The sequence below is a fragment of the Cebidichthys violaceus genome, unplaced genomic scaffold (genome assembly GCF_023349555.1).
Source record: "Cebidichthys violaceus isolate CVI_PGR_0920_01 unplaced genomic scaffold, fCebVio1.0.p SCAF_7, whole genome shotgun sequence".
NCBI lineage: Eukaryota > Metazoa > Chordata > Actinopteri > Perciformes > Stichaeidae > Cebidichthys > Cebidichthys violaceus.
The window spans coordinates 16,273,931-16,290,713 of record NW_027176927.1 but is presented as its reverse complement, the minus strand read 5'-3'; the positions used below and the strand labels follow the sequence as shown (position 1 = coordinate 16,290,713).

Sequence of the window (16,783 nt, the reverse complement as noted above, 5' to 3'; positions counted from 1 at the left end):
TACATCGACAGTAAACTTCCTTGTACACTCACACGTACTTGGCCAATGGAGCCGTTTCTGAATACGTTGACGTTGTATGTCTTTAATGTGGGGTTTGAGCTTTTATTTTGAAGGATGGCTGGCCCCGGAAACTGTTGCTTTTAAAGTGTTTCAACATTTTTCATAAATCAGACCGGGCAGGATGGATAAAACGTGATAGTTGAAGTAATTTGTCTGGATCATTATACGCTGCCTTCATCACCAAATTCTTATGTGAATTGTTCTGTTGTGGTTAATGACTGTGATCCATAAGGTATAAACTGCAGTCTGTGTGTGTGTGTGTGTGTGTGTGTGCGTGTGTGTATATATATATATATATATATATATAAATAATTGTATTACCTTATAACCAGTTTCATGGCTTTAGAATGTATTGCATTGAGACAGGTGAGGAGAGAATGCACCAAAACAGACATAATTTTTTTCAATATGTAGAAATTTTAATTTGAAAAAGTTAAATAACCTCTGAAACGTTAAACTGTACAAAACATTTACTGTGGCAATCTTATTTTTTCATTCATACAAACGACGACACGTCATATTTACAAACACTTGAATGAAGAAACATGTACAGTAGCGCCACAATGATACCAGAACACATGTAGGCCGACATACTTTACAACATTTTAGAGCGATACCTGAGTACAGCAAAGAAAGGCAGGGAGTTAAGCCAGTGCCTTTATTACAGGGTGTGGGCAGCTAAAACGTTAGGAAAACCTATTTTAAATGTCTCCAACAATAAAAAAAAAAGTAGGACAAATTTGCTACAAAATCAGAGTACATTGAAATAATGTATTGATGTTAAAGTAGAAGTGCACATAACAAAAAACTAAAACGTTTGACTGTCTTTGACAGCACATTTAAATTCAGGACTGAATATCAACCTCCAGGCACCGTGTATTAAAGAAGAGCACAGAACCTGACACACGTCACAGGCTGCCACTCAGCAAGTTCAAATTCACTTTGAGCTTTTGCATAATTTCTTCCACCCCGTCTTCAACATAGGAACAGCCTCACATGCATGTCCATGTGGATTAATGCAGTGTGTGTCTGTGTGTGTGTGTGTGTGTGTGTGTGTGTGTGTGTGTGTGTGTGTGTGTGTGTCTCTCTCTCTTTCTCAGCTCAACGCCTGTCTGCAGACAGAAGCTAACTGGTTAATGCAGCTAGCAACTGCAGGAGGGACGCTCTGAGACGTTTCTCCTCGCCATTCTGCCAGAGCATCCAGGGCTTGCTTGGGATTGCAGGGAGACAGGTCGTAGATGCAGTAGACGGCTGCTAACTGGACCTCCCATGGCACACCTGGGGGGGGGGGGTGAACACGGTAAGATTAGACTCCTTCTGGAAGTATAACTGCTGGATGATGGATTTCCCTTTCACATCATTCTTTTTTAATATATTTGGCACAATTATGACAAATAAATACAAACACTCAAAGATACTTGAAAATGCCAGCTTGAAATATAAACACTGGAGTCAGTTTAAATACACATGTAAGCAGTCGTGTGCCCACACATGGGAAAGATATAGAGAACCGTAAAGCAAGGAGTCTGTGTTGACCGAGGGTTCTCGTATTTCATACCTTCAGCGTGTCCGTGCCTACCGAACGTGTTGATGACGTTGGCGACAGTTACCACAGAGGAAACGCACCTCTCTTTGAGTCCCCGTTGACCGAGGCGTCCTATTTAAAACAAAAAGATAACGACATTATCTTTGAATGACAACATCTTTTCAGGTCACGGTCGACACCCAAGCCAAAGATCAAAGCCGCTGACCTATGAGCCGGAGCACGGCGGCGACGGTCACATCAGAGACGGGCGCTTGTTGTCCTCTGGGCTGGGTCACCCAAGCGTTCATTAACGGCCACAACTCCTTGCTGACAAGGCAAAAATAACGGATCAACACGGGACGCGAGTCATGTCTTTAACCAGGCTTTACAAAGATGACTTATTTAGTTTGAAAGACAACAGTGAATTAAGTTAGAAGCAATAACATACCTCAATAAATGATCATAGGTCCACTTCCACTTCTTGTGCGTACAAAGGAGCTGCAGCGTGAAGATATTCTGCCACGCCTCGGTCCCGAGGTCGAGCCCGTAGCGACGATGTGCGGTGAAAGACGGGCTCGACCCGGACCGAACATCAGAGAGCGTTCTGGAGATCAGCTCGTCGACGTCACGGGGAGGACTCTGCAGCAATACAGAGACAAGCGGCTTTAGAGGGATCGCTCTACTGAACTTGAGAGGGTACAAATGAGACAGGAGACTCCATAAAGACAACGAACCGACTGTTAACTACGGTCACACGGGTTGGAAATCAAACAGTATACAGGTGCATCTCAATGACATAGAATATCCAGTTCCAATACCAGTTTGCTGGCCAATCAATCAGTGATACCGTGCTCATTAAACCAGGTGTTGGTACTCAAGCAGCCTGGATCGTTTGCCTCTCCGCTCTTCCTCCAGACTCTGGGACCTTGATTTCCAAATCCAGCTTCTTTAGCAATGACCTTTGGTGGCCTTCCCCTCCTTGTGGAGGGAGTCAATGACTGTCTTCTGGACAACTGTCAAGTCAGCAGTCTTCCCCGTGATTGTGTAGTCTGCTGAACCAGACTGAGACCATTCAAAGGCTCAGGAAAGCTTCAGGTGTTTTGAGTTCACTAACTGATCAGAGTGTGACACCACGAGTCTACAACATTGAACTTCGTCACAATATTCACATTTTCTGAGCCATAAGCCATAATCATCAAAATGAAAAGAAATACATGCTTGAAATATATCACCCTGTGTGTAATGAATCTATATAAAATACAAGTTTCACTTTTTGAATTGAATTACTGAAATAAATGAACTTTTCGATGATATTCTAATTCATTGAGATGCACCTGTATGCACCAAAAGAAATGACATTCAATAACAGCAATATTTGTACCAGTCACTCCCAATAGAAGTCATATATATCAAACAAGCTCGAGTTGAGTACACACACACACACACACACACACACACACACACACACACACACACACACACACACAGCGTGACAAATGAGGAGCCCCATCTCGACAGACACTTCACCTTCTCCCAACCGAGGAATGCTGAAAGGCAGCCGAGGATGTTCTCCGGCGCTTTCAGTCTGGTGACGGCATGTATCGCCTGGCACAGAGAACCACGGTGTGAGAGGACGTTGGGCCACGTCGTCACCATGAACAAGATCAGCTCTGCAGAGTCTGGGAAATCTGCAGTAGGGGTAGAAGGAAGAGGAAGAAGAAGCGTTATTAAATATAGGCTTCAGACTTCACAGTTCAGCAAAAAGGCTTGATCTGTATCGAGTGTGTGTGTGTGTGTGTGTGTGTGTGTGTGTGTGTGTGTGTGTGTGACGGCTTTGAGACATTCAGTACGGCACACATTGCTGACCTTCTGTGAGAAGGCTGTAGGCCAGGATGTGAGCCTTCTCCCAGTCCCCCCTCTGTCTACAGACCCCGGTGTACACTCTACACAGGGCCTGCATGTAGCTCCTGCTGAGCTCTCGGTTCTCTGCTTTCAGCTTGTTCAGGATGGACAGAATCACATCGTCGGCCTCGAGCTGAAGAGAAGAGTGAGAAAACACGGCACAGTTCATTTCACATGGACGCAGGCTCCTGACAAGAACACAGTTCATCTCATGAGTTTGTCTTTACAGACGGGAAAACCTGCAGAGAGCAGCGAAAATGTCACCGCGGGTGTTTCTATTTGATCCGTTTCTTATTCATTCACCGTTTCAAACCGGCGTTAAGCTTTGTTTATACGCTCTATGCGCTGCATTGTTCTCTGACACGCCAGAGGGCGTGCAAACCAAATGAACTGCGAGGAATCACAAAGACCTGGAGTGTAACCCATAGACGTGCCCATGGACTGTCGGTGTGTCTGGCAAAAAAAACATTAACCAACCTCCACAATGCCGAGGAGGGATCGTAACTGATCTGTAAACTCATATCTCATATGTATGGACTACTTCATTGCCTTTGTATAAAAGCCCTGTAAAGAAAGAAGTCTAGTATTACATGCAACGAAGGTTGAATATCCTGTTAATAATTTGATTTGTCTGGCAAAATACAGACTGAAAAGGAAGATTTTTAAGAACAGACGTTTCTAGAGCATTTAAAGGGTCAGCGGCTGAATGGCAGGAGTGAAAGTTCACAACAGAAGCCCCAATAAAGCAGAATACTCACCGAGCTGCTTCGGCAGATCTCAGAGATGACCTCCTTCTCCTCGTCTCTCAAGACGGGCTTTTTGGGCAGGTTACCAACGTACAGGTGGCTCTGGATCACAGGCAATAGATCAAACGCCTGGTTTTCAATCTTCTTTAAATAGTTCACTATAAGATTTTGCTCTGCGCCTGTCGTCGATGGAGAGGTGGTCTCCTTTTCGAGCGGTGTGATGCTCGGAGTCAGGGGTGAGGTGGTCTCCTCTCCACTGTTTGAGGAGGAGGAGGAGAAGGAGGAAGGCACCTGCGAGCGACTGACCGTAGGAGAGCAGTCGTCTAGCCGGAGACATTTGCTGCTTTTAGGATGAGGCAGATAGGCGGCCTGTCTTTTGGCTCCTCTCGTCTCCGTCTTGGTGAAGGCCGTTGAAGCTGAGTTCACGGTTTTAAAGCAAGACATCTGGCTGTCGGTTGCCGTCGGTGACGTTCCGCCCTCCGCTGAACAGATGCTGAGACCGACGTTGCCTCTGAGGATGCTCAGGGTTCGGCCGTGGGCCGAGAGCTCCGGGTACATGGTGTCGAGAATCCTCATGGAGTTTTCCTGCGACGGACTGGAGGAAGACGACGGGGAGGAGTTCATCGCCGTCACGGGCAGCCGGCCCGGAACGGGCACCGCATGTTTTGGAGTCGCGGAGCCGAACTGAAGCGGCGATGAGGGGACTCCGTTTGGAGGGAGTGGACTGTTTAACGATGAGGAGCTCAGATGCTGGTTTACGGGCGTCAGGTGGGCCTGGACGGGAGTGGTGGGCGAAGCCGATCTGTCCATGGGCGAGGGAAAGGACAGTTTCCCGATAGCCTGCCTTGGGTTGATCGATTTGCCCGCCTTCGGAGGCGTGCTCAGGGGGGTCAGGAGAAGAGGAAGTGGAGGGCCCATTTCAGAGCGAACTTGGCCAATGCATCCTGGGGGTTGAGCCGCAGTTGAACCTGCCACTGGTTTAGGTTCCTCCTCTCTAATCACACGAGGGCTTGGTTTTTTACACGACTCTAAACCTATATTTTGTCCATTTGTGGCGGCGGCGCACTTTAACGAGGTAGTAGAACTAACGGAGCGCAAGTTATATCGGCTCACTTTGTGGTTACTTGCGTCTTTGCTGTCCTGAAGCAGGTCTTTGACACCTTCTTCCTCTAAATTAGGCAAAGCCTGCAATTCCAAAGTGGGTAAGAGACACAAAGGACTCAACTGCCTGCATGCCGAATGTATACTTTCTTTCAGAGATTCACAGTTGACGGTCTCTTTGGAGTCAGAGAGGGGAGGCCCTAGAGCTGCTAGCATTTCAGTGTTCAATGTCTCTTCGCCAACATCCCTTTTTGAAGAAGTTTCAACATTTGCTTGACCGGACTCCCGGTCAGCACGGGACTCATCATCTTCCATCGTCAACCGTGGAGACGGAGGTCTGTTATCACCATTTGACTCTGAGGGAGAAGCTGCGACGTCAACTGCTCCAGCTCCTTGTGCGTTATTCCCAACTTCCTCCCCGAGAGGTTTTACGGAAGCCTCGCTTTCAAGCCTTTCTTCAACACTTCTATTTGAGACGATGCCATCGCCGCTGCTTGACAAACCGGGGTCATCGTCTGGCACGTCTGTGTCCTTGCTAAGACAGCTTTTAGTCTCCTGGGGTTTGACGACAGTGGGGTCTGGACGGCCCTGTCCCAGACCGCAATAGTCCTGATGACGTGCTCCCATTTGTGACCCGTGTTCCGGATTTGTAACCTCCGTATCTGTGACAGAGTCAATGAATGTTGTTGAAGTAACCGAGGACTCTAACTGTACGTTTCCCGTTTCTTCATTGAGTGCAGTCGTGTTACTATTTCTGGGCGCCTCTCCACCATCAGGAGCGACTGTAACGTCACCGGGGCTTCTGTCAACATCCATCTCTGTAATCGTCTCGGACCGATCTTCCTTTGCCTTTCCGGCAGCATTTTCACCGCGGGACGGCTCTGGACTTTCAGTCGTCAACGAGACGACCTCAACCAAAGCTGTTACGTCTGATGTGGATAGAGATGATGGTGCGGACACTAATTGCAGAGTTGCTGGGTTCTGCTCAAACAGCATCTGTTTCTGGAGATGCATTTCCTCACCATCTGGGCCACTTTTGCCCGTCATTTCCGTAAAACCACTCGACTCCCGTCGTCCCGAGTCTTTGGAGTCGTTTTCACTGGATTTGTGTTCCGCTTCCTGTGCTGTGACCACCGGCTCCTCCGCCGGCTCCTCCGCCGGCAGTGCGGGAGATTTCGGACAGTGGCGCGTTACCGATGTTGTGATGAGGAGGGACTCTTCTCGAGGATGAAGAACGCCGTCATCTGAGAGTTTGGGATGGTTTTCCTTTTCGCAATCAGTCGTCTCCATAGAGTCCATCTCTGTGTCCTACGCGACAGAAAGGAGAAGACACGGATGTCATTTGGAATAAGATACAACCAGCATGGTACCAGGACCAGAAGGCAAGACAAGTGCTTAAAAGACCACTTTGGAATTCCATTTAACATATTAATCACAAGTATATTCACAAAATCAAACAAAGAACATCAGAGTTTTGTGTGTTTCTCAATTGGTCATAATTCAATGAACACACAATGATACACTATCCAGGAAGTGTTTTCAACGTTTTTGAATAAATGTAACATTGACTTGAGTCTATGTTCACAAATATGTTACTAATTATTTTGAGATTTTATATTTAAATGTTAGGAAAAAAAAAGAAAAATAACTATAATCCTAATTCCTATGTCTTTGCATTTTTAAGACTTTTGACTTTAAGACATTTTAATACAAATTAAGGCCCTATTTCTTTTAGAATAATGAATTCAATGCCTTTTAGTGGATCCACACAAACCAGGTCCATCTTCTGTGACGTCCTTTTAAAACAGCTTGTTCATTAATTGTGGTTACACTAAAAATTCTTGCGTTGTGAATCAATTATATAAAGAGATCACAGTAACTTGCAATAACCACCATTCATCTAAACATGAACATTAAGCACAGGTCTAAACATGGCTGGTAATTTGCGGTGGAATTTTTACTCGACAAATTACTGACAAAGAATTAAGATCACAGACGACATTCTTACAAATGAATAGAGGTCCCCCAGGTAACACTATTCCCGCGCAAAGCTTTTGTCGGAAATAAAAGAAGCATTTTTTTGCATGAAATGTATCCGAATTCTCACCAAATCCGGTAGAGGCGATATGCAGGGAAGCATTGGTTTGAACAATGCCAGTATCCTCCCAACAGACACTTGGGAGCTGCCCAGGTCAGCAGATGACTCCTGGCTTTTGTTCTCCTTGAGCGACCGCCTGCTCTTTCTGGGAGAGTCCGTTCGCTTCACGGCACTCGTTGACTGCGGCGATGCTCGCTGCTGGACGGCTTTGTGCCCACGAGGAGAGGCTGTTAACTGGGTCACGGTGGCGTTCGTCTGCACAGGGGGGCCGTGGGGTCCTCTGGTCTTGTGGGACGCGGACTGGGATGCGTAGCTCGGATGAGGGTGCGGTCTGTTTTGCGGGGAGCAGGGTAGAACTCGTTTGGACCCGGACTCTGAAATTACGAGGATAAAAAAAAAAAGAAGAGAGGATTGCAATAAAATAAAATGGTGAAAGAAATACAAACAAGATTGAAGTATTCAAAGTGAAGACGAGATATACAAGACAGCTTAGTGGGGCCTCACCAGCTACGTGCAACGAGTTGGCAGAGAGCCGCTGCTGAGGTTCCACACATGCCCACAGGTTCTGTAGCAGCATCTGGAACTTTTCTGAAAAACAGACAAACAATCACACGCTGCAGACGGAACAAAAAAAAAAAATGACAACAATCTGCATGTGATGAGCTCCTCAAGTTAACGTTAGGAATAATAAGCGAAGCGGATCGCATACCTTTGTCAACTTTAGGCTCCTCAGGAGCTCGTGCTTGAGTTGAGGCGCTCCTATACTCTGTGGAGAGAAAATCCAGATGTTGCTTCAAATTTAAATATAATTTTAAGTCAGAAAAAGCGTCCTTTACATTAGAGCCTTTGGAACATCATTTTAAACATTTTGATTTGACCACAGCAAAAAAAAAAACTACATATACAGACCACCGTATTTGTAAATGTACCTTTATTTCTTTCTCTTTCCAGGTTCATCAGTCTCACCTGCAAATGAATTGAAAGTACACACAAAGAAAGGTCAGTTCAACAGTATTTAAGGAAGGCTTCCACCAAATATCCATTCATAAAAGGTCATTACTGCACCTTGAGGTCGTCAACATTCCTCTCGAGCAGAATCTTATCTTTGGTCAGTTGGGATATTTGATGATTCTGCTTGGAAACTGAATCTGAAAGAGAGACACAAATATGTACAGCTAAATACAAACACAGATTCAAGACATGCCGTTGTGTGAAATCCAATTTTCAATACTAACCTTCAAGCAGTCTGACTTTACTCTCAAGGTTTTCCTTTCTGTTGAGGAGGAAACAACGCGGGGACTTTTAGCATGGTTTTATTAAATGACACAAAAAGACACAGACACGACTCCCATCAATGTACAACTTCTTACACGCTCGTTGTCTTGGCGTTCTCCTCGATCAATCTCTCAACTTGATCCGCTTGTGCTTGAGATTTCCTCAAAGATGTCTGAAGAGGTGAAAATTAAAAAAAAAATATGAAGAAAGATCATGAAGTTTGCTGAGCTACATTTAGCACGCAACGCTTGCGTCTCCTTGTCAGTTATGAGATTCAGAATTGAAGAGACTCAAGTGTGTTTCGAGGTCACTTCTTAGCTTACCTGTGTTTTCAGCAGATCGTTTTCGACGGCGGCCTTTTCCCTCTTCAGCCGTGCATTTTCAAGTAACCGTGCTTCTGTCCGTTCTTAGAGGTCGAAAGAAAATTAGACAAAATCAACATTGCCTTTAACACACATTAATATATTATTATTATTTACAAATTATGCAACTCTCTTCCCGTGTTATAGTTAGAGCGTGTGAATGAATGCAAGGTACCTTCCACATCCTTCAGCTGGTCTTCAAGCTTCTTATTCCTGAGGGATGAGAAGACAACAGTGAACATTTTACCACAAAGGTAACACCATAGTAATATAACGATCTGTCGTGACATAACTGTCTCTCACTCTGCCATTGTCCTGCTGTTTTGCTGCTTCAATTTGTCCATCTCTTCAGACATCTGTCCACAGGCTTTAAGAGCACCCTATGGAAAATAAAGCACAGTGTGAATACTGTATCAGCGCTACAATTAGAACACGGATACATTATTACGATCAGAGGGAATATCCTTTAAATGTGATTCTACCGAGAACATGCAAACCTTCTTTTCCCCCAGTTCCGCTTGGACAGATTCATAATCTGCGGTCTTTTTCTCCAATTCAGATTCATAATCTGCGGTCTTTTTCTCCAGCGTAACCAGTCTGATCTGCAGCTCTCCCAGCTGCTGCTGAAGCCCGATCGTGTCACTGCATAAAACATGTCCACAACAGGGATGTGTTAAAAACCAGCCGCATGCAGCGCGAGAGAACACGCCGGTCTGTGCGCACGCATCCTTCATAAACTGCACAGGAAGATAATAGTTATATAATATTGAGATTATTTAAGTAATTTGGAGTCAACAGACCAACAATTTAGCGTCACACAACAGTTAATAGTGATACAGTAGTGATATAGAGTGACTATGCTATACACAATCGATCACAATCACATGGATACACTCCAGTGTTATATTTAGACACACTCCCATAGATAATAATGTTACGTTAAGACACGTTGGGGAACAAATTCATAAACACAGATTTTATTTTTTTGTATTATTAAATTAACTAGTTTACACCAACTATAACTCGTTATCACTCACTCGGAAACCGTTATCTTCTGTTTCAGGGCCAGAAATGACGACACGTATTCGGTCAGGCTCTGTAACGAGAGACGGGAAGAAGCAAAACAAAAACAAACAGGGACGTTTATTATTACCAAGGACGTTCACTTGAGCTGATAAGACTAAAAAAAAAACTACACATTAAGTCCGGTTCACGTCGTAGACGGTTTATGTTCAGTCTACGAAGACGACGCGGAACTTCTTAACGGACTTTTTCTGTAGAAAGGTGATCCGACCTGGTGCAAAACTGGGCAGTTTTGACAGTTTCCAACCGCCGCGTCCGCGGCGATTGCTGCCGTCTTGAAATGGCTGTCCCCCGGCATCATGGTAAGACAGACTCCTCCGAAACACCGACAGGCGTTTTGTTATGTTTTATGAATTGGCGACCATGGTGAAACGAATTCCAGTCAGGTCCAAAATAAACTTCACATTTTCGCGTCTCCCACGTTGACCAAGGACCCGGAGCCAGGACCCCACGGGGGAAGCTCCGTGAAATGCCGGTTTACCTAAATAAAATGTGTCTTGCTACGCTGTGATCACTTTCACGTTCTGGGTTGATTCCAACTGAATATGACCAACAAAGGCTTTTAGTTGTGTATTTATTTTTTTTGTCGACCGAAGCATGATGTTTCCAGACGTTCGGATTTTGCTTCAGGCAGTTTTTTAAGGCCTACGCGCTACAGCGTGTCGCGGCCAGTAGGGGCAGTGTAACCCTCGAGTCTACACGGACGTTACTCACTACGGTGCACAGCTCTATTGGCTGCTTTGTTTCCGGACAACGCCGTATTGAGTCGGCGTATGAGGCCTAGTTAAACACACCTTACTCTTTAGTATGGCGTTGCATTTCACTTCACTTCACTAACACGATGTCTATGATTAGATTGATATTAGATAGTATTGGTAGATGCGCCTGTAACAGTCCCTGGTGGTCTAGTGGTTAGGATTCGGCGCTCTCACCGCCGCGGCCCGGGTTCGATTCCCGGTCAGGGAACTCACTTTTGTTCGTTCGGGATGATCGGTTATAGCAACGAAAGATGCGGCTGGAGTTCAGCGACAGTACATCAGACAGCCAGCAGTGGACTGGGTAGTGGAGCAGTCTCAGGTTCTAGTTGGGTTGGGTTAACTTCACTTCCATCTCAGTGGTGGTGACAGTAGTATTGACCCTGGCGTTGAGATCAAGATGTCTCAGAAAAGACATTATGCATCTGGAGTAGTAATGAAGATGAAAACTGAAGATATATGATCTACTAGCTAAGCTGTGTGTGTGTGTGTGTGTGTGTGTGTGTGTGTGTGTGTGTGTGTGAGACAGAGAGAGAGAGAAGGTGTGAACGTAAACAGGGAAGCAGAAAATCTTTGCAAAGCCTTGACGTTTCTCACAGCAGCTATTCTTGGCTCAGGTCAGGCCTGCTCAACCTGTTCGTTTTCATTCGCAGAAATCCATCTTGTAAACCAGGAACATGTCCACGTACCCTGGTGATCTCAACTTTCCACCTGGTTGGAGCGCGAGGATGGAGTGAGATGGACAGAGGTGTAGAGAGAGTAGGTCTATGTGTTGTTCATCGAGGCAGTAGATGTCAGACTAACAGTTTAGAGAAGAAGGTGTCTTCTGAGGAGCTGTGTCATATTCTTCAAATAAGGAAGCTGGTCTGCAGAACTTCTGCGGAATTTCACTTTATAGGTTAGTGGCAATAATCTCTTTCTTTACATTTCAAGATACTGTTTCCATTTTACTTTATTTGTCAAAAGCCTTGTCAGATTTGGGGACCAAAGAGTCAAGATTATGGATTATGACAGAATATTGATTTAGAAAAAGATTCATTTGAAAACAGCTATGGATGACAAGAGTTAAAATCTGTGGTTTAAATATTTCTACAGATGATAATAGTTATTTCTCAAATCATGTTGATGGGTCCTAAAATACTGGCAGCCTTTTTCACATTAAATGTGTATCTAAAATCATCATGAATGTAAAAAAAAACATGTGACTGTTTATCTGCCTTCAGTCTTAAACATCAACATCTACTGCACGCTTATTGTGTTACTCTATTGTTGATGGAAAAGTAAAGTTACACTGTTCAAATGTTCGCAGATCAACCTATGAAATAAGAGAGACGCATAAGAGGAAACAATGGAGGACAGGAGGAGGAAGAGGAAGGTTTCTCTTTTCTGCTTGCAGCTGCTGGCTCTGCTCCAGATCACCGCGCCCGCCTCAGGTAACTAACCCTGTCCAGGATTTCAACGTTACGTACTTATTCAAACTGAAAGCAATGCAGAGACACGACCCTGACCCTGGGAGTGTTTTGCAGTCGGTAAGAAAAAGACAAATATTTCCACTCTTCCGAGACATTTATGAGAATATTCAAATGTGTATGAGGGCAGAGGAGGGACTTTTTGCTTAAATGTCTGTAAATAAATAATTTATTTGTGATTTTATCCAATTTTGTCCATATTTTGCTCTTTCCTCCATATCGCTCTCACACTCACACACACACACACACACACACACACACACACACACACACACACACACACGCACACACACATCCTCCACATTTTATAATGCTTCCAGCTGAAAACACCACCACCGCTTCAGCTGCAGACCCTGCAGACCCTGCAGCCCTGGGTTACAGCACACGCCCAGCTGACCTCACAGTGGCTGTCGGGGAAGCGGCAGTGTTTCGCTGTGGAGTGCCCAGAGCGTCTTCAAACGTCACATTCACCTTCTACAGGAGTAACAAGAACTACAGCCTCACATGCCCCTCGGGCCACGTGGACGATATCCCCCAGGTAAGGTGGTCGCCCGTCCAACTCTGTATTTACTCACTTCATCCTCATCTCCTTCTCCTCTTCCCCTCAGTAACACCATCTTGTTGTCACGCAGTCACAGAGCAGCTAGTAACTGAACTCTGACTTCAGTTGAAAGTTGCTTTTGTTTTCTAAAGACATTATAATCCTTTAACATTTCTACCAAAGGTAAGAGCATCTTCATTCCCTTCCCTGTCTCTCTCCTCAGGCTCTCTATGGAAGTTGTGACGTGAACAATGGAGAGTCACTAGCTGTGTGGACCCTCAAGGGAACCTCTTTCTCTGACAACGGCACCAGAGTCGTATGTCAGCAGCCAGAGAATCCTAACGCAGCTGCTGCCGTCCTACACGTTTATGGTGAAGAAAATAACGAGTAGCTCTACTGACATCTGTGGTAAGTTCTCCTGCCTCACTCTGTCCCGTTGTCCTCACGCCTAGATAACGGCACCAGCTACGCCATTCTCATCGGCTGTATCGTCGGGGGCTTCTTCGGCACGCTGCTGGTGTTCGGTTTATCGTACACCGCGCTGCAGAGGTCTGAGACCCTCCAGAAGTGCTTCAGTAAGTACGCTGCTTCAATTCACCGGTGAATGCATTAACCCCAAATTGTAAACTGAAGTAGTCTGTCATGTCTTTGTGCTTTCAGGGGGAAAGGAAACAGAAGATGATATGACCACAATAGTAACAAAGGAGTAAAAGGAGACAGCTTGCTTGGAGTTGCTCTGAACCTTCTAACCAGCAGAGAATGGAAACATGAATTATCTTTTTTGACCAGTCTAAGTGAAATGAAAGTCTCCAGGTCTGCAGGTCATGTTGTCTTTTGAGGCTGGATCCATGGATGTCTTCACGTCCTTGTTCTGTCCTCAATAACTGGACCTTGCACACATTATAAACTTCTTAACAGTGTATGATATAGCATGCACACGTCAAACAAAACACCCCAAAAAAAAATGCTCATACCAGATATCTTTTCCCTCTTGGTGCAGGGTCACACGTCAATGTGCACTGCCTTTACTTTATATACCTCAAAATCACGTGTCGGACGTGTTGTTGTGCGTTGGAGGGTGTTTGTGTAGAGAGAGAGCAGCAGTCAGACTGTATGCAATTGTTTAAATGTTTAATAGTTAATGCCTCATGGGATAAAAAGGGAACAATGGAAGTGTTGAGCTGCTGACCGCAGCAGTCACTGTAAGTGGTGACTGCGATGTTATGAAAGTGCTGAGCAAGTGGTTGTCTGCAGACAGGCACTGTTCAAATGAGGAATAGAAGAGCTGCTCTTTGCGCCTCCACATCTGTTTCACAGCTGTATTACAACGAGCTGTAGAAGGAAGCTGGAAGAAGCAGAGCTTGTCAGTTACACTTTCACAGTTTGTCCACTTGAGGGAAGCACTCACTGCACAGACGACAAGCCACTTACTGGTTGTTACGCTGTAGAGAGACATATTCCCCTGAAACAGAATTGATTGTGAATACCAAACACTAAAACAACTTACTTTTTCTTTTTCTGCACGTTGCACTTTTACCATATTATTAAAAAAAAACTCTAATGAAGAAATTGCTTTTTTTGGGAATCAGCCGGTGAAGTTATAAATGTGTTTATGTGTGTGTGTGTGGCCCATGACCAAATTAAAGCGGCTTGATGTCAAAACAAAAACTTGCTTATAATTTTTTTAATAATATAAACAGTTAAGAAAATTCTGTCACTTGTGCGGATTTGAAGTTCCTCTCGTGTGCCTCGCTCTCCATTTGGATATGCTGTTTGGACCACAGAACAATTCTGGATGCCCTGAATGTTTCAGGAGAGGGGAAGCTGTATTGTGCACATTGATGCTTATCTCTGTATCCCTTCATCTCAACAACCTGGGTGTCCTCTTATTATCACCAACATTGTGCTGCTGCGTGAAGATTGTACATTGATTCTGCCTCATAATAAACGTTATTTTGCATGGGCGCTTGTTAGGTAGACTAGCAACCAGTGATGAGCAGTGACGTCCACACGATCACAACTGTGGTATGTCTCTTGCGTCCCCCTGGTGGTGAACTTCTTACATGTCTGCTTGTGTCAGGAACAAGACCTCCGCAGCAGGGGGGCGTTTCTAGGATTCAAAGAAAGGGGGGGGGGGGGGGGCTTAGCAGTCCAATAGACTGAACTCAGTCCTGCTCTACATTCTTCCACCTCTTTATACAAAGTACATTGTCTGGCTTTGATAAGCCTCGAGTGGTAAGATTATGATCATTATGATCAGTGGTGGAATGTAGCTCAGTACATTTGCTTAAGTACTGCACTTATGTACAAATTCAAGGTACTTTACTTGAGTATTTCTCTTTTATTCAACTTTGTACTTTTTACTCCACTACATTTGTCTGGCAGCTTTAGTTACTAGTTACTTTGCACATTATAATTGTTCAAACCCTTCTTAACTACCCAAACTGAACAAACAGAGTATAAAGGAGTTAAAATAAGCTCCACCTGAAACATCTGCAGCAGGAACAATGATTCAAACAAATATACATTTGTAATATCCATATATAACAGTAAAACACTGATCATGTTTGTGATAGAGTAGTACTTTTAGTACTTTTATTACTATTGTTTGTAGTCCAATGACCTCATGTTGTGTTTGTCAGTTCAGTGAACGATGAACTGAAGTCAGGTTGAACGTGTGAGGTGAGATGTGAAGGACGGCTGACAGCTGATGGTCAGTGAGAGGATCTGGATCTGGATTAATTAAACTCACATATGTAGGTCGGTCGATCGGAAAATATGATAAAGACAGTGACAAAATGTATTTGAACAAAGCACACCGTGACGACGTGTCACTCGTGTGCTGACACAGAAGACACACACACACACACACACACACACACACACACACACACACACACACACACACCTCATTCATTGTGCTCATCTCTTGTTCATTTTTGTAAATGTTTGTTTCTTAACACTATAAATAAACACAAATCAAGTTTACTTTCAATACAAATCCTTATGACTCATTTGGCTTGATTTTGAGTGATCGGGTCAATATGACCCTGAACAGCAGAAGTGTCTCATCTCTATTTATCTACATCACCCCATGAATTTTTTTTAGAAATAAATACATGTTATGGTAGACTAATGCAATTTATATCTAGGTTTTTCCAAAGTACCTAAAAAATAGTTTGAACATGTATTTTTCATGAAAAAGAGTGGGTTATCCAAATTGAACTATGATCCATGGAGGGATGATGAATAACTCCATTCCACTGAATACTGATTGAATTGTTAGTAATGGAGTTGGTGATGAGGTGCAAACTACATTTATTAGGATTGTTTGGTTTCTGACCACTTTTGGATGATTAAACATGCACCGGGTCAAATTGACCCGGGAGCATCAATGCTGTACCTGAGAAACGAACATAACAAGGTTATACAGACTCCAGTACTTCTTCTTTATAGTCACCATCATGTCATACAATTGTATTAATACCATACATATTTAATCAGAGAGCTAGAAACATAGAACGTTGATTTGATTTTTTATTTGATTTAGTTTGACGGTGTGGTACCCGAGGTCCGACACCGTGGCACAAAGTTACTGAAACAATATAAGTTATGAGCAGGTCCTTCAACATGCAATTCAAATATTAGATGGAGGAAATTACCCTTTTCTTTAAAATGATCTGATGATCTTAAACACATAGGCTTGTGAAATATCCAATCAAAATCCCTGATAAAGTGTCAGTGTGACTCTGAACCATGATACGTACTCAAACATTCCCCAATGTGTTACCAAAGCCACTGCAATAATGCTATGTTCCTACTCAACAGCTGCTCACATGGAGACTGTAAGGAAACACACAATCCCA

At 44.2% G+C, this 16,783-nt stretch overlaps 2 protein-coding genes and 1 non-coding gene across 3 annotated transcripts; 2 read left to right on the top strand and 1 right to left on the bottom strand.

The window, feature by feature from the left end:
* Window positions 1-506: 506 nt before the first annotated feature.
* ice1 (KIAA0947-like (H. sapiens)) lies at window positions 507-10,578 on the bottom strand. Its single transcript, XM_068736017.1, has 20 exons — window positions 10,364-10,578; window positions 10,107-10,165; window positions 9,567-9,711; window positions 9,373-9,449; window positions 9,245-9,282; window positions 9,031-9,113; window positions 8,803-8,879; window positions 8,668-8,705; window positions 8,498-8,580; window positions 8,362-8,398; window positions 8,142-8,198; window positions 7,937-8,020; window positions 7,442-7,806; window positions 4,246-6,642; window positions 3,452-3,620; window positions 3,113-3,273; window positions 2,034-2,224; window positions 1,812-1,912; window positions 1,619-1,717; window positions 507-1,338 (listed from the first exon to the last, which is right to left on the bottom strand). Exons 1-20 carry the CDS (start codon window positions 10,451-10,453, stop codon window positions 1,157-1,159), a joined length of 4,533 nt encoding a protein of 1,510 aa, XP_068592118.1. The 5' UTR covers window positions 10,454-10,578; the 3' UTR covers window positions 507-1,156.
* A 468-nt stretch (window positions 10,579-11,046) lies between these two features.
* trnae-cuc (transfer RNA glutamic acid (anticodon CUC)) lies at window positions 11,047-11,118 on the top strand. Its single transcript has one exon. It is a non-coding gene; the product is annotated as a tRNA-Glu (tRNA).
* A 445-nt stretch (window positions 11,119-11,563) lies between these two features.
* LOC137891428 (uncharacterized) lies at window positions 11,564-14,561 on the top strand. Its single transcript, XM_068736018.1, has 6 exons — window positions 11,564-11,805; window positions 12,217-12,340; window positions 12,697-12,914; window positions 13,141-13,288; window positions 13,370-13,492; window positions 13,578-14,561. Exons 2-6 carry the CDS (start codon window positions 12,256-12,258, stop codon window positions 13,625-13,627), a joined length of 624 nt encoding a protein of 207 aa, XP_068592119.1. The 5' UTR covers window positions 11,564-11,805; window positions 12,217-12,255; the 3' UTR covers window positions 13,628-14,561.
* The last annotated feature ends 2,222 nt before the right edge of the window (window positions 14,562-16,783 follow it).